This window comes from Thamnophis elegans, chromosome 12 (genome assembly GCF_009769535.1).
Source record: "Thamnophis elegans isolate rThaEle1 chromosome 12, rThaEle1.pri, whole genome shotgun sequence".
Taxonomy (NCBI): domain Eukaryota; kingdom Metazoa; phylum Chordata; class Lepidosauria; order Squamata; family Colubridae; genus Thamnophis; species Thamnophis elegans.
Window position 1 is genome coordinate 37,571,836 of NC_045552.1, and position 24,537 is coordinate 37,596,372.

Consider the following 24,537-nt stretch of genomic DNA (forward strand, 5'->3'; position numbering starts at 1 on the left):
AATTGACTGTTTCTAAGAAAACTATTGTTGCCAAGGAAAGAATACTGATTTGTCTAAGAAAATGACTGTCAGATCACTAAAAGTGATACTGCCATTCAATTGGGAGGAGGGGAGCCTCAGAGTTAAATCATTAGCTGTATCTGAAACAACTGAGTTTTGCAACTTTACAACTGGTTTCCTGTCACCGGGAGACCGAAGGTCCCAACATCTCTGGAGGGATGTTTATGGTAGCCATGTGGGATATATAACTTAGATGTCTAACTAGAGATAGCCATGGGAACGTGTGTTTTATTGACTCCCAGGGCAGAAGAGTTAAGGAAGCATCTTCACACTTGTGTATTGGTCAGAATCTGCATTCGACAAAGGGGAGGGGTCATTATCAGCTTAATCCCATTTGCATGGCCTAAAGGTTTTCAGATGCTGCTTTGCTTCTAATAGTTTCCATCCTGACTGATTAAAGGTTCCTTTTGAAATACTCCGTTTCAAGAGTCTTTACTTTCTCAAGTTAGGAGAGGAGCCATTATAATGACCAGGAATTGGCTAGATGTTAGCTGGGTGATGTATATTTTTCCTTTAAAATACCTTCGTCATCTTGATATAAGTATTTTGAATATCATTCATTTTTGTTTTACTTTGGCCCATTGTTACATATCTTTTGGCTCTTGAATATGTTGCACTAAACTAAGAATCAGGATGGTCAGATTGCAATAGTTGTAATTATCAACTATGGTGACACAGAAATAAAGGCTATTATGATTTTGTTGACTATGTTGACCATTCAGCTTTATAAACCTCAATTTAAAGATTAATGACAGAATTTGGCCAATTTTGGTTTTGTTAAGTTATTTAACATATGATGAGAACCTGACAGAAGAGAAGTAAGCATATACACACAATCCCCCTAGTTACATACAAACCTTTTACAGAGGTGCGGCAGAGGCCGTATGTCTGGATGTCCAATTCAGCCATCCAGGCACTTGCCTCTAGCATTGCTTCATGCAGATCTAGGGAACCAGAGAGCACAATATGTTTCATAGTTTGCCTATCAGCATCACAATCATGAGGGAATCTTTCCATCCTCACTGATACAGGGCAGAGGCACTTCTTCCAGTACCTACCTAATTCTGTTCAATTTTGTCCAGATATAGCGAGGCAGATCAAAACCAGGTGATTTGGTAGAGGGATCACTAATGTCATAAGAAGGTACCTTGGAGTTGGAGATGATCTTGTAGGTCATCTAGTTCAACCCTCTCACCCAAGCAGACCCTACACCATTTTTGACAGAGGGCAGTCTCCAGTCTCTTGTTGAAAACTTCCAGTGAGGAAGCTCCCACAACTTCGGGAGACAAGATGGTTAGTGATGGTAGAATGTTTTCTCAACAGTAAAAATGTTAAATGCAGAAGTTTTTTTTTTTATAAAGTCATATAATGTGTTTTAAAATAAGTGAGAAGAATTGATGCATTAAGCCAGGGGACTCCAAACTTTGCAACTTTTAAGACTTGTGGATTTCAACTTCCAGAATTCTCAGAATTCTGGGAGTTGAAGTCCACAAGTCTTAAAGTTGCAAAGTTTGAAGACCTCTGCTTTAAGCTCTGTCAAACCAGGTGTGCAACACAGTCAGTCTGTGGCAGGTGTAATATCAAAACTACCTCTTGCAAAGAGTTTTTGCCTTTTGCATTGGGACAGACGGCCGGAGAGCGCTCGCCCCCTCCCGCAATCCGATCTCCTTTCAAGTGATGTCATGCGGCGTGACAACAGCTGACGACAGCCGCCGTAGCAGCCAATCGGAAGCGGTAGAGAAGAGTGATGACGCCAACCGCCCTAGTAACAGCGCCGAGGTGATCTGCCCAATCGAAAAAAAGATGCCAGCCCCTGAGAGCCAATGGCGGGACGTGGAGTGAAAGAGGGGAGGCGGGGGAGGGGAAGGACCTTCCCTCCTCTTTTCGCCAACAAGATGGCGGCAGTGGCGACGGTGGCGGGGTCGGTGGCGCCAACGGCTTTGTTTTCTGTCAGCGCTTGAAGCTGGCCGCCCCCCGGCCCGGCCGCGAGGGACAGCGACGGAGACATGACCGCGGAGCCCGCGAGGTAGGCGGCAGGAGCGGCAGCCGGCTCCGCGTGCTTTAACGATGAGGCCGATCAGCCGGCTGAGGGGCGGAGAAAGGCGGCGGCGGGAAAAACCCGAATGCCGCTTCTCTCGCCGCTCGTCTTTCTAAGCGCCGGAGTCTCCTTCCCGCCGGCTGTGGCGCGAATACCGCGCTACCGGTTATCAGGCTGGAGTTAGGGTTGGGGGAGGGGACTGGCCCTCGCCCCCCCCTAGCGCGCGCTTCCCGCCTTTGCGCATGCCTAGTGGGGGCGGGACAGGCCTGCCTGGGCTCGTGGCCGCCCCCTGGCGGGGCCCCGCACTTACCCTCTTGGCTTGGAGGCGTGGTCTCTGCCGCCTTTCCCCCCGGCCTCGTTCGGCGTGGTCGGTGGTGGCAGCAGTCCGCGATGACCGGGAAGGATGGAGCGCTGCACAGGTGCGCTGTTACCTGCCAACCTTTGGGGATTTAGGGAAGGGCCTTTCCGCGCTCCTCCTCCCAGTGCGTTTGCGGCGGCTTCGGAGCGTAATCCCGGCGCTTCGTGTCTTCTAGCGGAGGCTTCCGGTATAGAGATGGGGGATTGCGGGGGCCTTCAAAGGAAGGATGGAATCGGCCCCCAACGCCTCGGTGGCCGTGGCTGTTTGTGGGTTCGTCCTTTGGGTAAACAAAGTCAGTTTTAGTTGTGGCTTAGTGTGTTCCGTAGATCCATCCCGGGGGTCAAAATTCAGAAAACTGTGGTTTGGTTGGTTGCAAACTACACCGGTGTTTTGTCAATCTTGGCCGCTTCAAGACGTGTGAAACCACAACTCCCAGGATTCTGTGGATTGAACTCCACCCATCTTCAAGCCTCCAAATCTGAGAAACGCTGCATTAGACTGTTGTGTGAACGTAGTCGAGTTGTTATGTTACAGGGTTAAATTAAATGTCTCGGTATTTCTTAGCAGCAGGGGTTGTGCTTCTTCAAGGGCAGAATTCACTCTTCGTTAATTCATATATTGTTGATTCAGGATGTATGAAATCTCCAGTTGTGGTTTGCAGATCATAGTTTATGACCCCCATGAACCATTTGTGTTTACACAAGTAACCATGGTTAACCAGACCATGGATAATAATGATTGCTCTGCCTTAATTGCTTTAGCTCTTGGTCTGAATTTGAATATTATACTGGTCCCCTAATCATATTTTAATTTGCCTTTTTCTGCTAACCAAGTTGGTGAGTTCTAATTTTATGCTATCAACAGTTTTCCTTTACTACTATCCTTTTTGTACAAATTTTTCCATTTTGATGACACTATACAATATTTCTTCAAATGTTTTATTTGGTAATCATACATTTGACAAATGATCCTTGTATAGGAGAATCTCATGGTAATGAGAAGAACCACTGATTTAAAATTTATGAAGGAAAAACGTTTAAGATATTATTGCCAAATGAGAGTTGTGTAATCACAATCGTTCACTCATTTATTTCAATCCGTGAAATATGTGCAGTCTATATTGACTTACTCTCTTGGAGGAATAAGACTCTTGCTTTGTCTCCATTTTCATTTGTGAAACAGCTCAGTAGTGCTTTTGTATTACTACATACTCTGAAAAAGTTTAAAGAAAATGCAGATTTCTAGCTTTTTACACATTATATTCTTGCATTGATTTTTTCCTGCCCTTCAATGGCCAAACATACAGATTCCCAACTGTTTAATAATTGCCCTTCCAAGTTTCTAGTTGTCTTTCATCAGCAGGACTTAAAGTCATTAAAAAGTAAGGGAGTAAGCATTATGCAAAAGAAGGGATATCATACAAATTGCCTGAGTGCTTAAGGAGCTCTTAAAGGTCCTTGATTCCTGAATGTTTTGGTTAACAAGATGTTTTTAAAAGATCATAAAGTTGGAAGCTAATGTTTTGTACATGTAACCCAATATTTTACTTAGTGCAGGAATACTAATTAGAACATCCTTAACAAATGCATATCGAGGGAGGAGCCGAAGTTGCAATGGCACGACGTGCAATCTCAATGCTCTGAGATCGCAGTCGACACTTTTGCCTCTGGGTGGTCCAAACGGACCTAAACCGTCCTGTAGAGACGGTGAACCGGAAGAATACATTTTGCTGCTCACAGGGACATCGCAAAGTCTCTGATTGATCCAAGAGAAGCTCTTCAAGCCGGTGACAAAAAATCCAGCCCAATGGCTGATGAAGTCGGGGCAGCTCCAAAACGGAAGGATATGGAAAGAGAAAGTGTTTTCAGTTGGTGAGGAATTTTTACTGTTTTAAAAGTGACTGCCTATAAAAAAAAATAATTTAAATTGGAGAACAGAAGAAATAAGCGGCAGAATTAAATTTGGACTGGTTTTGAACAGTGGGTTATCTTACTTTTTAAAGGCTATTTTTACGGATGGAATTTATGCAAGCCTTTTAAAACGAACGGATTAAGTTTCCTTCTATTTTTTTTTCTTTGACTATTCTCTGTAATCTATGGACTAAAACTCTCCTCTTATTACTGTGGGTGTTTTTCTAACTCATTTAAGAATTGGACCTTTTTTTAAAACTTGAAATATAAAAAGATACAAAAAGAAACAAAGAAATTGTAACATTGTAACACTGCTACTCAGAGACTAGAGGTTTGTGTATTGGAAATGAAATACTTTTCACTGATTATCCTGGCTTGGCACTTCAAGGACTCACAGCTTGTTTATAGAGAGTGATAAGAAGAAGAAGAAAGCACACAGATGTTCCTTTGAAGTAGATTTTTAACCAGAGAAAGGTGAAAGATTATTGTGATGCTTAATTCTGTTAAAACCTTCTAAGCTAGAGTAGCAGTGTTTGTCAGCTGGAAATTGTGGTGCAATTTCAACACCAGAAAGAAGTTTTAAATCTGCAAAAGATATTCTCAGAAATACAGAAATTATCAAATACAAGTGAGAGGATAGAGAAGAAGTTGGATTACTTAGTGCATGTGACAGTAAAATATGACAGAGAAGTTGAAGATTTTCATCAAAGGGAAAAAGTGGCGATTAAAACCCAAAATTTTTAAAGAAATTAAAATTACTGATATTTATGGTGATTGGCTTGTTTCTGAAAACGGAAAGAGTGGAATTCTGAAAGAGCAATTAAATGGAGGGGAAACCTACCCCAGATGGGAAGATACAGAAGCGGAAAAAATAAAAGAATTTATGGATTTAAAGAGAGAAATCTTATTAGCAATAGTTTTGATAACACCACCGACAATCAAAGATAAGCTGATTAAGGAAACAGAAGAAGGGCATCGAAATTACATGAGAGATCTTATAAGCAAAGAGTTGCTAAGAGGAGTCCATACAAAGCTGATTAAGGAGATGATTAGAGGACTGATGCCCACAAATGGCAGAAGATATGACACTGTTTTGTTACTGGAAAGATACAGGTTGATAGATGGAAGAGTATAATTTAAAACTAGCTAAACTTAGCGAAATTTAGTGATAATAGATTTAGTTAAATAAATAATTTATAATGATAATAATGTATACAATGTGTAGTGTTATGATACGTAATAACTGGATATGAATATTGAATGGTACCCATGAAAGGAAGATTAGAAACCCTTTTGGATTATATATAAAGGTTAACAATAATAATAAAAAAGAGTTAAGTTAGATTCAGTTAAGTCTTGATTACTAGGGGGGAAAATGATATGATGCAGGATATAGTCAAATAAAGGAGGGATAATGATAATAATGCATGTATGTATATATGGGTACAGTATAAGGAAATGAAATGTAAATTGTAAACAGTGATTTGGAAAGAAGGATAGAAAATTTTGTTATTAAATATTATGGATGTTTAGCTAGAATAGGACATAAGGATTTAGTGTCATTGGAGGATTTTAGAAATAGTAAATGAAATGCCAGTATGTGGTTATGTATTAAATCTTGGTATATTTTATGATGAAGGACGTTTAAACAACTATAGTCAAATAAAAAAGGAGGTATGACGGTAACATGTATAAATATCTGAGTTAAAATACTTGAGTTAATGTGAATTATGCTTGATGACTGTGGAAGGGATGCATGAAAGTCTTTTGTAATCAACTAATACACTTTCTACAGTATGTAAAAAGGAAGATTTTATGTGTTGTGTTTGTTTCCTGTCAGCGCTTTGAAAATTAAAAATAAAAAAACTTAAAAAACAAACAAACAGATGCATATCCACCTTCATCTGAAAACATCCAGCAGAGGAAGCTTGCTACTTCATTGCTTAATTCTTTTTAGAAAGCCTTTCCTAAAATTCAAATATCTTCCTCTATCTTGAGAAAAATATTCCCTGACTTGCGGAAGATGACATTTCTTCTGACTAATATTACTTTAGGTACTTGAAAAATGGTAAGATGTGAACCTTCAGAATTTCCCCCCAAGCATAAGCAGAATTTATTTAATCATTTCTCATGGCAGATTTCAATCCCCGATAAATCTGATTACTTTCCTTTGGAACTGCATTAGTTTTAGTGAATATTTCTTAAATTGTAGCTCCAAAAACTGGACATTGTATTTCTGACAGCATCTGATCAAGATAGAATATAATGGAACATTTTTCTTTTGACCTGAAAGCTATAATTATGTTAATGCAACCTAAACTTGCATTTACTCTTTTAGTATCCATGTTGCATTGCTGATTCATGTTTAGTTTGGACAACTTCAGGATTTTTTAAAATATATATACTATTACCAAGCTTTGTTTTCTTCACTTTATATCACTGCATTATATAGGTTGGTAAGAACTTTGCATTTGCGTCTCAAAATTCATTTTGTTTTCTATGTTAAAACAATTTTGAATATTGCTTCTGTCTTGTAAAAGTGCTGTTTCATCCCGTTTTGTATCATGTAAAAATTTAGAAAAACATTCCCTCCATTTGGATCATTATTGAAAATGTTGTAGAGTGCTGGATGTTGTGGACTTTGTGGCATCTGACTTAATACCTCCCTCAAATTTGATGAGGAGCTGTTGATGAGGATTCTTTTAATAGTCTTTTGAAGTTCTATGTAAATTCCTCTAACAGATACATCTTATTTAGAGGAATATCAGAGTAATTTTTAAAATATTTATTGATATATTATGTTTACATCATTTTTACTGAAAAAGTTGCCTAATTAAAAAGACTTGTTCTTGACAAATACATGCTGATTTCTAATAATCATTTGTGTTTTTGAGATGCCTACAAATCATTATATCATTTGGTCTAAATTTTTCAAAGTATCAACATTAAACTGCATAGTTTGCTATTTTCTAAAAATTCTGAACTTTTCTGACAGATTATTATTATCTTATGTGAATACGGAACAGTTTGCAAATTAATGAAATGGTTCTTTATTTATACAATTAGTATAAAGTTTTGGAAATAATATCCTCAGGTGACATGTTTAGAAGCTAAGTAGCCCAATTAAGGAAAATATATTGGACTATATTTTTCTCCTAATCTATATAGTTATTTAAATAAGGAATCATGCTTGTTAAATGTTAAGTGTGTCTGAGACCAGAGCTGCCATTGTTCAACAGTCATATGATAGAGTTGAAGTATACACTACTATACAACACACTAGGACACATATAGTCCTCAACTTAAAACCACAGTTGAATCCAAAATTTGATCTCGATTTTACAACTGCTTTTATGATGGTCACCAAGTGCAAATCTATTTTATCAATGGATATTGTTGGTTTCATTCAGCTCTCAAAAGTTAGCCATTATGCATATACCCACATACACACACATATATGACACAGAGAAACAACAGTCTAGTTTGGATGTATACATGTGCATGGCATGAAAAATGAATCCTATGAGTTTACCATATGGTGGCACAAAGAACAAAGCTGTTACAGAATCTGGTAGTCCTGGTAGAAATACTTTGAAATCTCCTCCCAGAGAGGAGCAATGTAAACAGACCGTAAAGTGGGTATGTGGGGTCTCTAACAATGCTTCAAGTTCTAAGTACATAGTGCTTATAGACAGTATCCTGAATAACAGGAATTGAGCTTCCTATAATCATCTTGGTTGCCCTTACCACTCTCTGTATGGACTTTCCAGTGGTGGGTTGCAGGCGTTACGCCCCGGTACGGGTGTACCAGTACCTGCCCAGAGCACCGGGTACCGGTACGGTGTTCTAGAGGGCCCACTTGCCCGCCAGAGCTCCTTACCTGTATTTGAGCTCTTCGGTGCTTCTGTGCATGGAGTGCATAGCACCTGTGCGACACTGCCGAGCAGCTGGAGTGTCACGGAGGTATCACAAAAGGTAAGGAGGTGTGCGCGCATGCTGCAACATTCATGTGTTGGACACCAGGCCCCGTTGCACCGTACCGGTTGCAATGGGATCTGGAACCCACCACTGGGACTTTCTATCTGAGGTACTGCAGCTACCAAACCAAACAATAATGCAGTTTGTTAAATGCTCTCAATTGTGCCTCTGTAAAAAGTGCATCCTTCAGTAAAGATAAACAAGATAATTGGATTGTTAGTTATCTGCTCCCCCAGATACTTAATACTGTTCTGGCCACAATCTGGAAACAGGAAGTAGCCACACCATGAACATCTCCTGGCCCATCAGTCCCAACATTCCCTGTCGTTCACGGAGGAAGTCAGAATGCCTAAAAGGGCCAAAAAGATTGTTTGAATGCTGTTGGGGGGAAACAGAAAACAAATCTGAGCAAATACAGAACATAGAATGTAAAATAGTAGAGCTGGAAGACACCACGGAGGTGTTCTAGTCCAATCCCCTATTCGAGCAGGAGACCCCATGCAATTTCAGATATGGTTGTCTCTTTTTTAAAAGTCTTTTTGAAAACCTTCAGTGATAAGAGCATCCACAACTTTTGAAGGCAAACTGTCCTATTGTTTGATTGCTCTTATCATTGGGAAATTTCTCCTTAGTTGCTCCTCTCCTTGACTAGTTTCCATCCATTGTTTCTCGACTTTTGATGCTTTGGAAAATAGTTTGATCCACTGGCCTTTGTAGGAGCCCCTTAAATATTGGAGCAGTGCTATCATGTTACCCCTATTTTTCTTTTCCTTAGACTAGAAATACCCAATTTCTGCAACCCTTCTTCACATATGTTTTAGCTTCCAGCCCCCTACTCATTCTTGTTGTTCTTCTCTAACTCTTTCCAGAGTCTCAACATCTTTTTTATATTGTGGTGACCAGAACTGGATGCAATATTTCAAGTATGGTCTTACTAAGGCTTTGTAAACAGGTTAGAGCTGTTACTAAGGCCAACATTGTGGTGGGAAGAACAACAAAATACCATTATTTCTCTGCACTTATTGCACCTGCAAAGTGTTGCCTATTGGCCTTGTTCAAAGTTACCTGCTCCCTCGAGAAGGAGGGTTCGGAGAATCACCTTCAGGGCTGAACTGAGGACTTTGTGAAATATCTGACAGATGAAATTGCTCTGATTCACTCTCCAGTCCAAGTGTGGAGCAAATCCATCAGAGATGTCCAGGGTACGGGCTTGCCCTGTTATCTGGGAGCAGTTTAATCTGAGGAAATGGAGGAGGGTCCTTGGGGTTGTTAGCACAACCACTTATTAGATCCTTGTCCCTCCTGGTTAGTGAAAGCTTCCAAGATGGTGTGCAGTGATTAATATTATACGCTTTAAGTAGGCTGTGATCACTCCTTAAGAACAGATCTTTAGATCTCACTGTACTTTTTAGGGAAGGTGATGAAGAAAGTGGTTGCTTTGCAGCTCCAGAGGGTCTTGGATGGTACAGATTATCTAGACTCCCTTCAGTCAGGTTTCAGGCCTGGTTATGGGACAGAATAACCAGGAGTGGTTTCGGGGTTTAGGACTGGGTGGGGCAGTGTTGCACTGGTTTAGTTCCTTTCTCCACAGCTGGGAGTGAGAGATCCAGCTTACGGCTGCTCCTTTGTCTGCAGGATCTCTCTCCCTTCCTTTACAACGTCTTCATGAAGCCACTGAGTGAGATCATCCAACTCCATGGGATGAGATATGCTGGCAAGACACAGCTTTCCATCTCTATCCCTTATGATCCAAGGGATGCTAGGGCAGCCCTTTTGGGGTGCATGGAGACTGCAGGGCTGAATTGAGGACAGCAGGGTTCAAGTGAACCCAAATAAGACAAATAACTTCCGATATGGGGAGCTTTATACTCTTTAGTTCTGGATGGGGTGACCCTACCCCAGGGGTTCTCCTAGATTCACAGTTCCTGCTCAAAGAGGAGCTGGCAGTTGTGAATAGAAGAGCCTTTGCACAATTTGGATTGTGCATCAGCTATGCCCTTTTCTAGATTGTGAGACACTGCACTCAGTCACTCATGCCTTGGTCATCTCCTGTTTGGATTATTGCAACATGCTCTACATAGGGCTACCCTTGAAGAGTATTTGGAAGTTGACATTAGTCCAACTCTGTTCTTCTGTATTCTCTGAGGCCAGGTTTTTGGTTTTATGGCTCTTGTAGTTGTTAACTGCTCAGTATTGTGTTCAAGATGGGTCACCATACAAATTGTTTACATACCGTATATACTCGAGTATAGGCCGACCCGAATATAAGCCGAGGCACCTAATTTTACCACAAAAAAACTGGAAAAGTTATTGACTCGAGTATAAGCCTAGGGTGGGAAATGCAGCAGCTACCGGTAAATTTCAAAAATAAAAATAGATACCAATAATGTTTTTGAATATTTATTTCAAAGAAAAACAGTAAACTAGCGGTGTATTCAATGAAATACTTCACTCACCTCATGATGCTGATGTCCCGCTGTGATGATGATGTCCCATGCAGCCGCGGGAGCGATGTCCCGCCTCCTATGACACACGGCACAGTGATTCCTATCATTGGATCACTGTACCAGAGGAGGTGGGACATCGCTATGTGGCTGCTTGCCATAACAAGGAGGAGGTGGGACATCGTTGCAGAGCGGCAGGAGGGGGAGGAAGGGGAATCGTAAGACAGCCCTGCATTACATTAGAACGTGAGGAGGGGGGATGGTGCGGTGCGCGCTGCGCGGCAAACTGACACAGAGGGAGGGGAAACTCACAGGGGCACTGGGCCATTCACGAGTGTCACCCAGCGGCATGGCCCCGCCCCTTTTTCTCCTCCATTTCGGGTAAATTTTTCACTGACTCGAGTATAAGCCGAGGCGGCTTTTTTCAGCCCAAAAAGTGGGCTGAAAAACTAGGCTTATACTCGAGTATATACAGTAAGTAATTATTTAAATAAAATGTTTAAATAAAGCCAATATGTAAATGAAGTATTAAGTGCCTGATTAAATATATAGATGTCAACAGATAGAGGTGCCTAAATGATCATTTCTACTAGGAAAATAGAAAACATTGTCAGCTTGGAAACCTTGAGGGTTCTGAATTTGAAATAAAACATTCCTTAGATAAGGACAAGCATTTTATTTTGCATCTCCTTCCATAGAGAATGCTAACTCACATGCAAGCCCTAATTTCTCATTTTGCATACTAAGAAGTATGTAAAATAAGTGGTATGATAATTCATGCTAAATGTTATTTGTTGATTGTTGTATAAAAATATGTGCCAATAGAGTAATATTGCAACCTAATTGCAAGCAATAGAAGTGATAGTTAAATAGAAATAAGCAAACTTTTGCAGTCTGGACATTGTTTAACATTTATTTTAAAAAGTCATTACCTTGGCTAAAGTTAATTGTAACAAATAACTATTTTGTAGATTCAGTAACAGGTAATTGTATTTCTGGGATCATGGACTGAATAATATGGGGGGGGGAAGCTTATTTTAAGTTTCCATTGTTTCTATTGTTTCTTGGTAGTATAATTAAAAAAAAATCTTTTGCCATAACAGGGAATATTCTAAACTTCCAAAAGAACATTTTGAATGTGACTATTTTTCCCCATTCTCTGAACAGCCCATTCCCCCCTATTTTATGCATATCAGATTTGTTTGTTTGATTGAGATATAGAGCTCTTGCTTCATTCTGTAATGCCAAAATGGTCTGTCTTTTTTTAACAGTGAAAGCAAATTGAATACATTGGTGCAGAAGCTTCATGACTTCTTGGCTCACTCATCAGAAGAATCGGAGGACGCAAATTCTCCTCCAAGATTATCTATGAACAAAAATATAGGTAAAATTAATCATGCTAAAGCTGTTAAGATTTGCAGTTTTTAAAAGATGTATTTTCTGATATCACACAGAATTGTGTAGCTAGAAATACTGTTACAGTATGACAGAGTTATTGCTGTATTGTTTTAATAAATATAATAAATGTATGACTAAAAGAACAATTAATAATATTATTTGGAAAAGAGGAAATGTTTCTGACTAATATTATTGGTTTTTCCATTGTTTCTTATAGTTGAATTTCATAATGTCTTGCATTGTTTTTCTACCAATTTTATGTTAATATATAATACCTTCTTTCCCTGAAAGTAAGATCTCCCCGGAAAATAAGCCCAATCAGGCTTTTGGGTGCATGTGCTAAAATAAGCCCTCCCTGAAAATATTTAAACGCATATGCAGCTGGTCTCCACCATTTACTGTGGGGGGGACATGCCCCACGTGCCCCACATGCATTTGTCATCTATGTGGAACGGCCTCATGGAGGCTGCTCCTGCAAACCCTAGCTACTCCGCCCCTTTTCTTAGTAGTGGGCGCAAAAAGAGTGGCAGGCCAAGCAATGCCATGGCTGGCAACAGTGTGCCAGAAACAGATGCGGAACTTCCAGCCCTCTCGATCAGCTGATCCACAGGCCATGGGCTGAAGTTAAGGGGCCTCCTGCATCTCAAAAATAATAAGAACTGGCCGAAAATAAGGCCAAGCGGTTATTTTGGGGGGCAAAAGAAAACAAGACCCGGGCTTATTTTTGGGGAAACACGGTATAACTATTATTATGTCAATTTCTTCTTTCTTTTTTGTTTATTATTACTTTTATTTTTATGCAGCAGAAATCTAAAATTTTGGAAGCTTCTATAGAAAGTACAAACATCCATAGTAAAAAAAAATACACACACACATACACATTTCACATTTCACATTTCACACTCTGCAGCAGTGGTTGTTTTTTTTTAATCTCAACTTTGTTGGTATGGATCTAAATATGGGTTACTTCCATATGGGAATTGGTTTCTCAAGGTCACACTGAATATGCAATGTATTTAATTTTCTTTTAAAATATATAGCAACTATATCAAAAAAAAAGATGACATAGAAATTGAAACTTTTGTTTCATACTAGCAAGAAATTTATTGTGGCGCCTAGATCAGCCAAAATTTTGGTCATATTGTAACAAAATGTAATTATGTTGGTTGTGCTTGGTGAGTTTCTTGCAGACATTTCATTATCAAACTAGGTAACATAATCAGCGCTAGAAGGGAGTAGGGTTATAGTTTTTACAGTCTTTACACTCTATGTTGTAGATGATTCCTGTTTTTTTCTGTGGCTGCTGGATCTTTCGGTTTATTTAAGCTGTTTTGGAGAACTTTAGTTGGTTTGTGTGCGATGGTTGATGCCATGTAATAGAGTAAATAGAGTAAGTGGTATAGCCAACAAAGTGAGGAGAGCCCATGGATTAGAGGTTAATACACCTACCTAATATGTAGGTAGCCCGGGTTCGAATCCCAGAAAGACTATTGCTAGCTGAAAAGAGCTAAATAGCATGAAATAAATCTATGCTAGTCTCCCTTTATTTCTTTGTCGGTAAAATATAAATTTAACATGTAATAGAGTGTTGGTGGTTTTTGATGTATGACATTCTTTTCAAAGCTTGAGTTGGCTAAGCTATGGTAGTTTGAGTGATAAAGGCACTTTTTGATAAAGTTGGGTATCCGTTTTGTTGGAAGAACCAGCAGCCCCAGATTAAAATATAGGAGTCATCTACAACATAACAGTGTAAGGACTGTAACAGACACTATTGTAGGACAAAGAGGCAGACGACTAGTGGAGTGTATCCATGAACACCAACTCGAGACAGAAGACATAAAACCACACATAGACAGACTTGACCATAGTTTCAACTGGGAAACTGTGAGCATCCTAGATCAGTGGCCCACAACTGTTTGGGCACCAGGGACCCGTTCCATGGAGAAAGGTTTTTTCTGTGGACCGTGTGTGTGTGTGTGTGTGTGTGTGTGTGTGTGTGTTTCGCATGCTGCCAGCAACTTGCAGATGGGGATTCGCTTGTTTGTGCGGACTGATTGCTGGCATTCTGTGGACCGCTGCCAGTCCAGAGACTGGGGGTTGGAAGCCCCTATCCTAGATCAAGCCAAGTCCAAAAACTCCAGAAAATTCCTGGAGAATTGGCTCTGAGACAGATTGACCATCAACAGGTACATTGTGATAAGCATCATCTATACCATGGGGATCAAACTCGATTGCATCATGTGACATATGATGTTTTTAGCCTTTGCAGAGCCCGAGTGGGTGTGGCCTATGCATCATGCAGCCGGCCCACAGGCCACCAGTTTGACACCCCTGATCTATACCATTCAAAAGAGACAATCAAAAAGCCCAAGAGGAAACAAAAAAACACCTCCTCATTAGCAATCAACACCTGTATGACTAGAGATTAACACTCACCCTACAATCTAAGAAGTAAATATAACCACAACCAAGGAACTACCAACGGAGACAAACATGCTAACAGTAAACAACACCCTAATTTAGAAACACACTCACGAGCCACTAGAAAATAAAAATAAGAACTAACCCCACTCCTTTCTAGCACTCATTGTGTTACCTAGTTTGGTAATGAAATGTCTTCAAGAAAGCTCAGAGAGAATCAAGACCCCTACAGTTCAACCCTTGAGTTACAAATATTTTCTCCTATTAGTAATCATGTTGTTCTACATTTTGATTCCCTTCCCTCCCTCCGCCCCAAACCACCTAGTCGGGTGTTAGGTGATGGATAGTACAAGTCTGGTGTTTCTTGCCCTTACCTCTTCTGCAAGGCTTTATACGTTGACCCCCCTCCCCCATCAATATGGTGTAATAGTGAATAGCCTCATAAATATAAGGTCATTTGAATATTTTGGACAATTATAATTTTTTAAATGTTGGTATGACATGTTTATATGTTTCTTGTAGATAGTGACAGTATGCCTGGAAATATTCCAGCCCCAGTGGAAAACAACAAGGAAGAGGTAAGAATAGAAAATAGTAATTATATTGATATAATAATACATGGGAAATTATTTGATAGTTCAGCTTTCAGATTACTTTTATTAGATATGTGCAAATTGTTCTGAATTTGAGTTGTTTTGAATCCCAAAACTTCTTTTAAGTTTTAAACATTCAATTCCAAGTACTTTATGCAAAATAGACTTTTGTCCATTTTTGTTTTAGATATGAAACACTTCTGAATGATTGAAGTGGGACATTTCAAATGTTAAACATTGTGCATCCCTATTTATTACTATGGAAATGTGAAAAGTTGCACATTCAGTTTTCAGGTTCACTTAGTAGCCTTGAAAAGATTAGGGAGGGATTGTTATTGTAAGATGTCCAAAGCAATTCTTCTGAATCATTTTTGAAGTACTCTAACATTATAAATATCAGAGTCCCTTTCCAATCAAGCTGTTTTTGAACTGATGACTTTGTGGACACAATCATGTACTTGTTTGGCACCATTATGGACATGGTTTACCATATTTTTGTTCAGAATTGTTTTTTCAACTTCCCAATCTACTCTAGTTGCCCTCACATACCAGCTAGGCTTGATTCTGCTTAGCTTCCAACTCCAGAAAAAGAAGTGTCCCTTCTTTATTTGCGTGCTTGCATTTCTTTTTCTCTCCCTGCGACGTCTTGTCTCTCCACATCTTCCCAAGAAAGCAGGACTCTAGAAATGGAAATTGTTCCAAAAGGAGCTTTTATTGAAAGGTTTGTGATAACAAGAGATCTAGGCAGGAACTAAATCTTCCCATTTTAAAAAACAGCAATTTAAAGCAGTGCAAACAAAACTCCTCCCATAGTACAGCAATGCAATGTATTATTAATATTAACAGTGTGTTAAAATATATTGTGAATTTCAATTTTTAAGGATTAGAAATTGTGGGGTGTTGGAGATACACTCCCGGGATCGATTGAATACTGTTAATATTTGGATTGATTAGTTGTTGTTAGTTGCGAAGCCGTCTCTGACCCATCGCGACCCCATGGACAACGTTCCTCCAGGCCTTCCTGTCCTCTGCCATCCTCTGGAGTCCATTTAAACTCACTCCTACTGCTTCGGTGACTCCATCCAGCCACCTCATTCTCTGTCGACCCCTTCTTCTTTTGACCTCAATCTTTCCCAGCATTAGGCTCTTCCCCAGTGAATGATTAGCAGTTTTGGATATTTGGGATATTGAAAGCATGGTGAAAAAAATGAGTAATTTTTAAAATATTACATGAAAGACGGGGGATAATAAACAATGGTGAAATGTTACAGGGAAAATAAAGAAATAGAAATAAGAGGGGAACAATAACATACATATTTTAATATATGTAATAATGGGAGGGAGGTTTAGAAATTGAATGGCGATGGTATTAGATATGTTTAAATAACATGAAACAATGAAGATGAAGTGTAATAACTGTGAGTAACAACATTATGTTTATCTGTACTAAATGTATGGCACCCAGATGTCACCCTGTTCACACATTCATATGTATAAGCAATATAAAATAAAAAAACTTGACATTAAAAAAAAAGAAACAGAAGCTTCATATAGAGATCCCTCCAATCCTCTCCCCTCCCACCAGAATGCCAGCATCCCAATATAAATATATGGGGTCTGATTCACTATCTACATATTTATATTTCTACGTATCTAAATCTCTCTCTATATATATATTTAAATACAACTATGTCAGTGGTGGATTCCGGATCCTGTTGCAACTGGTACGGTGCAGTGGGGCCCTGCGTCCACCACATGAACGTGTGCAGTATGTGTGCACATGCGTATAGGGCGCGCATCCGTCCTTACCTCCTGTGATGCTCCAGCTGCTCAGCGGAACGTTGCACAAGCGCCGTACACTCCATGCACAGAAGCGCCAAAGAGCTCAAATACAGGTAAGGGGGGTGGGCCCTCCGGAGCACCGTACTGGAACGGTACCCGGTGCTCCTGGCAGGCACCGGTACGCCCGTACCGGGGCGTACCGGTCGTAACCCACCACTGAACTACGTGAATAAACTTGCAAGGATAGCAAAACTTATTTTTCCTGTTTTTCCTAGTATTTTTCTTTTCCAGAGGAGCAATTCAGAGCCAGTACATTTGTGACAAAGGCAGTGAATAAGAAGCTACTTTCAAATAAGAGGCTGTCTAGGGAGTACTGACTGGTTTATACAACAAAAGATATTAACTTCAATTATTAAATTAACAGATTTTCTTAGTCCACACAGTCCAAGTGACTAATGAAACAGGTCAGGTTTGTGTAACACATTGAGCCGCAAAAAAACCTCTTAACTGGGCTAAGCATGTTGTGGACATGCATTTTCCGTATATTTCAACTGATTTGACTAAACTGTGACTTGGTGTCACAGAAGTGACAGTATGGCTGGGTCAGATTCATTATTGAGCATTCTCTAGGTGTGATGGAATACAAATTCTTTTACCACACTATTATCTGGGGATGAAGCCACTTTGTATTGTATTTATGTTTAAATTTCTATTCAACCTTTAAATCAGGAGCTCAAGGAGGTATATGTAATGTTCCTTCCTCCTATTTTATTGCTACCACAAAAACTCTGTGAGGGAAGGTGAGTTGAGAGAGTGTGAGCAAGAGAGCGGGTGGACTGCAACCTCAGCTTTCCCACTTGGATTCCAATACCTTAACTATACTACGCTGCCCCACCTATGTTGGCAGAACAAAAGTGTTACCTTCTAGTTTTATACTTCATGTACATGCAGCACATATTTCCAAGGACTAAGAATGTGTCTGGGTCTTGAACACTCCGTCTTGATAGGTGTAGTGTGCAGAGACATTCAAGGGAGTCATAACAGCAATTAGCCACTCCCCTAATTTGAACCCACAAACAAATTTATTGTGGGTTCATGGTACGGCAGCTCTTCAGCCACTTGATGGGCGAAACTGTTCAAGCTGAATGTGGATATAAGTGCTACATGTACTCCTTATGTAATGTCTACTCTTTCAGTAACCCTTTGAAATTGTGATGGTGCTGAATGAGGGGTGCTTAGAACTCTCAGGTCTGTGGCAGTACCTTACAGGCTCGAGATCACCATTTGTGGCTTTCCCTGCCAGCTTCTTCTGATAAGCAGAATCAGCGGTGATGCTCAACTGCCTGGGATTTGCCTAAAGACAGCCACAGGGACTGCTGCACCTGCCATCCTAAGTTGGTGTGATCACATGACATTGTGGCTAGTGACCAAGATCCCCATCTAGTTGGGGATTGCTAATATTTGGTTTGTTGATCTATTCTCGTGAGAGAGATTTATTTTGACACATAATTCTTTTTCTTTGTAACTGAAAGTAGTTTGATTGTTTTCAATAATTTCACCCATGGTTTTTGCTTATTATATACAGTAATTCTATAGTAACATCCAGCATACAAATTAGACACATTTATTTATTATTTATAAATATTTTTGCCTGTTCAGTTATTTTAACGCAGCCAGTAACTGAAGCATACCTTTATGTAGTAGTGAATTAATATATTTGTAGCAGAACTTTTTATGATGTTTTAAGGGTTGAAATACACACACAGAGGAATAATGCTATTTTCATTTTGTATAAGAGATTTGCATTTTTTCATATATAGGGTAGTAGCTCTTCTGAAAGATCCAAATCATTAGGATCATCGCGCTCCAAAAGGTTAGTTGGTGTGTTTTTAAATTTTTAATTTGCCTGCTTCTCTGAATCAGGAGATTGACTTTAAGAATTGATAATTATGCTTAGAGGTGATTTAACAGAAATATTATGGGACACTTGATGAAGTATATTTTCTTGCACTTTTAAAAATAATTCATAATATTAATTTACCCATTGAATACAAATATTCTCAGAAATAAAATCCAGTTGCACAGATTTGACTGCATCCAGTTTTGCATCACATTACAAAAAAGATGTTGAGACTTTGGAAAAAGTGCAAAGAAGAGCAACTAAGATGATTAAAGGCCTGGAGACTAAAATATGTGAAGAACAGTTGCAGGAACTGAATATGGCTAGTCTAGAGAAAAGGACTGGGGGGACATGATAGAAGCATTTCAGTATTTGAGAGGCTGCCACAAAGAAGAGGGTGTCAACTTATTTTCCAAAGCACCAAAGGTCAAGGTAAGAAACAATGGATAGAAACTAACCAAGGAGAGAAACAGCCTGGAATTAAGGAGAAACTTCCTAGCAGTGAGGACAATTAACCAGTGGAACAGCTTGCCCCTCAGAAGTTGTGGGTGCTTCATCAATGGAAGCTTTTAACAAGAGACTGGACAATCACTTGTCTGAAATAGTATAGGGTCTCCTGGTTGAGCAGGGGGCTGGACTAGAAGACCTCCAAAATCCCTTCCAGCTGTATTCTGATTGACTATGTGGAATTATATATTATTATCAATTATAATTATTTTAGTTGATTTTTTTAAATTCTTCATAAACTGTTAGATTCTTTGCATAAAGATATAATTTGAGGCTGTAATGTTGTGCAAAATTGGAGTTTTTTTAAAGATCTGTAATTTTGTTAAATATGTACGTGTGACATAATGAATATTTGTCTTTGCTGCTCATTCAGAAAACCCACAGTTGTAACAAAATATGTTGGCTCAGACGATGAACAAACTTTAGATGAAACCATTGCTCAAGATATTTCAAATGAAAACTCGGAAAATGAAGTTGATATGAAAAGTTTGCCAAAAGGTAATTAATCTGTTAGTTTAGAAGTACTGTCAATAGTAGAATATTTTCTTTAGTCACTGAATAAACTTTTCTATTCTTTCTTATCTCTTCCATTTTGAAAATGCTGATGCTGCTGATAAAAATAATGGATTCTTGTTCAAGTAGCAGCAGTTGATTTCAGGAGATAAAGAATGGGGATAAGAAGTTTATTAATTTAAATGTATATTACAACAAATTGTATACAAATGTTACATACGTTAAAGTTTTGGCGCAAGTAAAGAGTATATTCCTAATATTTCACTTTTTAAAAATGACCCAATTAAGCAAGCAGCATTAAGTAAGCAAGAGTGATTGGATGTTTCAGGTGTGGGACCCAGCGGAGTTGGATGCAGGCTCCAGGCCTGTGGGGATCCAGTTGGGGGTGGTGGGATGGAGTGAGACAAGCGAGGCCTTCCAGCATCTGTAACTTCAGACTGAGACATCAGTAGCTTTGTGTGTGTGTGTGGGGGGGGGGGGGATTCTGCTGTAACTGTGAATGGTCGCTAAACAATTAATTGTAAGTTGAAGTCTACCTATACCAGAGGTCTCCAACCTTTCCGGCTTTGTGGACAGGCGGGGGAGGGTGAGGGGATGGTGCCATGATAGCTGCTTGTGCAAGTGGGAATATGTACACTCTCCCGCTGCTACCGTCCGTGGCCCAGTTCCACACAGCTCACAGCCTGGCAGTGGGCCATGTCCCGTAAGTTGGGGACCCCTGACCTATACTCCTGCTACTTATTTTTCCCACAACAATAGCCTGTGAGGGAGGTTGGCCTGAGGGAAAGTAACTGGCTAGAAATGATCAGAATAGCAAACAAATTGAAGGCACATAATTGATAAATTGAAAAAGAATCTTGTCAGACCTGAAAATTGGAACTTTGAGGAATCTCTTGCCTCAGATTTTTATTTTATTTTGGACACTATTTGGAACCCTTACAAATCTGCTATTTGGGAAGTTAAAGCTAAAGAATTTTAATTAGATAAATCATCAAGTACCTCTATTAGAGAGATAATGCATAGATAATCCATATGTAAAAATCATTAAATAGTACATCTGTATAGGAAAAAATGGTTTAGTGGGAGAGTTTAATAGAGGGAACATGTAGCTTACATTCGGTTAGATAATTGAATACTATTGAAAAAGGAATTTAAAATACCTTTTAAAAAGTGATTGGTATAATTTCTTTAGTAAAATCTATCATGCAAGTATCCTTTTCAAGTGCCCACTGTACTCGCATTGGCAATCAGAGTTAATATATATCTCTTGACTCTGATCATTCCATTCCACTCCTGGTGGGGGATTGATGTATTCTTATTAATTAGGGTTTGTTACTTGGAACCCTCACATAATACCCAGGTGTTTTGAAGGCAGTAGCAAAAGTTTTATTGATAGCCCTAGCTTACAGAAACTGGTGTATTGTGTGTGTATTTGTATAGGTAACTTTATAAGGTTTCCACTTTTATATATGTACTGTTAATGCATGTATTAATAGTGTGCTGTATTTTTAAATTTTGTCACTTGGTCTGTGGACCAGATATAAATAAATGATAATATAACTGTAATGTTGGTATACTGAAGTATAGAAACACTGGATGTTGCAGATAATGTATAATGCATATTCCACTATATTTGAGTACCTCTGTCTATATGTTAATTGTGTATTATCACATTTATTAATGAACTATATAACCCATATATTAATGTCAATATTTTGTCACAAATATATAACGCTTATCATTATCTAATCCCATGATACGTTGATACTATTTGTGACCTGCTTTGGGATGAATGTACGTATATGAAAGATGAAGTAAGTGAAACTCATTCAAAGCAGGACAAAAAGGCAGAAAGGTTAGGAATATTTCAGCTTATGCTACCATATTATCATATATTGTTAATAATTAGATATTATTAATAATTAGATATTATTAATAATTAGATATTATTCCCAGATAATGGATGAGACATTGGCACCCCATAAAAATACCAGGAGAATTGAAAAAGTAGGATTGGCGAAGACTTCTTTTGAAGATTAAAAAAAAAACTATTTCGAATTATAGTGCTTTAGAGTCATCACAAAGGTTAATCCTCAGAGCCCAATAACTATATGAATACATGATTAAATTTAAATGTTGGAGTTTTGCTTTCATAAATTTTATTGTAATTTTTAACTATGATTTTATTAGGAACTATTGTTGTACAACCAGAGCCAGTACTTAATGAAGACAAAGATGACTTTAAAGGACCTGAATTTAGGAACAGAAATTCTTCTAAACTAAAACCAGAAGCTCAGAAGAAGCGAGGAGGTAATGCATTATGAATTACGTTAAAATGTTCCACATTAGTCATTACTTAGTGCATATCGTATGTTGGTTTTCAGTGCCTTCTGATTTCCTAATAGGCAAGATAGGTTAATAAAAATTACAGTAGTTGTGCTGCTGACTGGCACTTGGGAGTTAGGGCAGGCAACCTGATACCCCAGTGATATAAATCCAGTTCCTCCAAACTAACTCCAGTTAAAGGAAATTCTGTCCCTGTCCACCTTTGTGATACATCATCTTCCATTTTGCATTAGTTTAAAACCCAAAAGAAATCTTATAAGAAATACATAAAGATCACTTAAAGCAGTGGTTCTCAACCTTCCCAATGCCGCGACCTTTTAATACAGTTCCTCATGTTGTGGTGACCCCCAACCATAAAATTATTTTTGTTGCTACTTCATAACTGTAATTTTGCTACTGTTATGAATTATAATGTAAATATCTGATATGCAGGATGTATTTTCATTATTACAAATTGAACGTAATTAAAGCATAGTGATTAATCTGTGAATCTTGGTTTGAGAGAAGATCATCCAGGTTGGGATGTTCCAGGATAAAATGACCTCCCTGCCTGCCTCCAGCAGTAGTTAGTGGTTTACATAAATTTCACTTTATTAAGTTTACTTTTTTTACATTCAGTTCCACCCACCCACCCAGTTTTTTCTTTCTTTCTTTCTTTCTTTCTTTCTTTCTTTCTTTCTTTCTTTCTTTCTTTCTTTCTTTCTTTCTTTCTTTCTTTCCTTCCTTCCTTCCTTCCTTCCTTCCTTCCTTCCTTCTTTCCTTCTTACCATACCTCCCTCTCTTTTCTTTCTTTCCATTCCTCCCTCCTTCCCTTTTTCTTTCTTTCTGTCCATTCCTCCATCCCTTTTCTTCTTTCTTACCATTCTTCCTTCCTTCCCTTTTCTTTCTTTCTTTCCTTCCATTCCTCCCTCCCTTTTCTTTCTCTTTTTTTCTTACTTTCTTTCCATTCCTCCCTCCTTCCCTTTTCTTTCCTTCCATTCCTCCCTCCTTCCCTTTTCCTTCCTTCCTTCCTTCCTTCCTTCCTTCCTTCCCTCCCTTTTCTTTCTTTCTTTCTTTCTTTCTTTCTTTCTTTCTTTCTTTCTTTCTTTCTTTCTTTCTTTCGAATCGTTACAACCAGGCGTGGGAGTGCATAGCGCTTAATTCGTGCGAACAATTGTTTTAACACAGATTAAGAAGTTGCCCTTTAAATGGGATTTTAAACAGAGGCTTAAGCTACATCGAACTGTGCTTCCGTCCTGAGTGGAATTCCTCGAGATGGAAGGAATGGGTGGGTGGGGCCTGGCCTCCCCTCCGACCTCTCCTGCCAGGCCTTCCTGGGGGCCAAAAGCCTCTGAGCTCAGTTTAGCCCGCAGGACAGGACTGGCGGTGTGGGCGGCAAAGGCAGCGTCCGGGCCCAAGGCAGCTTGAATCCCGGCATGTGCCTGCCTGGGCGAGAGCCCGTCCCGCCAGCTGAAGCGGGTGGCCAACTACCCCATTGGTCTCTTGCTCTCTGGGCAACTTAGATCCCCTGTGCAGGCGGCTGGGCTGAAGCGGCACCACTGACTGCGCTCACTTCAGACATCCGTCGGAGCCGAGGCTGATCCGCCACCCAGAAGAATCCATCAGCACCTCGGCCTTTCCCTGGCGTGGAGACCGGATGGGGTGGTGTCTGGGTTGCGGCCAGAGCTGGGAGGAGGCTGCTTCACCACCTGGCATTCTTCATGCACCTGCCGCTTCAGGATGCGCTCCTGAGCATGGGCGACACCGGTGGAGGTGGATGGCCTTAGGCGACCCATGTTACCCCCTTTGGGGGTCAAATGGCCCACAGGTTGAGAACCGCTGACTTAAAGAGTCATATCAAAGTGGAAAGGTATTACATATATTTGTGAATATTGATACAAGTTAAAACTAAAAGATATTATGTACATATATGAATCATTATACAATATATAGAATAGCAATGTATATAATTGGAAAGAAATAAAAATTGAAATATCCACTATGTAAATATGAGTGATACCGATACTGGAATGCTGTAAAGAATGTAAATGTGATGTATCAGGTGTTGGTTAAAAAAAAGCTATGAAGAAAAGAGAAATATTTTATCAGCTGCTTAATGAATGTTAGGGTGCTAATTGCTGTCAACAAGTGTGTGTTGTCTGATGTTTCTTATTCACGCCATATAGAAGATTTTAATGATGTGCAAAATGTTTTTTGGAGAAGCAGTTCCTGTATATCTGATGTACAAATTGAGTATAGTTGCTCACTAATTGTTTGCTCTTCCCACTTAAAGGAAGAACCAGCCGCCAC

General features: G+C 39.3%; 1 protein-coding gene across 1 annotated transcript in view; it reads left to right on the forward strand.

Annotated features, from left to right (window-relative positions):
- The first annotated feature begins 1,929 nt into the window (after positions 1–1,929).
- ATRX (ATRX chromatin remodeler) overlaps positions 1,930–24,537 on the forward strand; it is a 95,146-nt gene continuing 72,538 nt past the window's right edge. The window contains exons 1-6 of the mRNA XM_032227783.1: positions 1,930–2,086; positions 12,060–12,172; positions 15,130–15,185; positions 18,803–18,855; positions 19,763–19,887; positions 22,093–22,212. Of these exons, the coding sequence (XP_032083674.1) occupies positions 2,067–2,086; positions 12,060–12,172; positions 15,130–15,185; positions 18,803–18,855; positions 19,763–19,887; positions 22,093–22,212 (487 nt within the window). The 5' untranslated portion in view covers positions 1,930–2,066. The remainder of the gene's footprint in view (positions 2,087–12,059; positions 12,173–15,129; positions 15,186–18,802; positions 18,856–19,762; positions 19,888–22,092; positions 22,213–24,537) is intronic.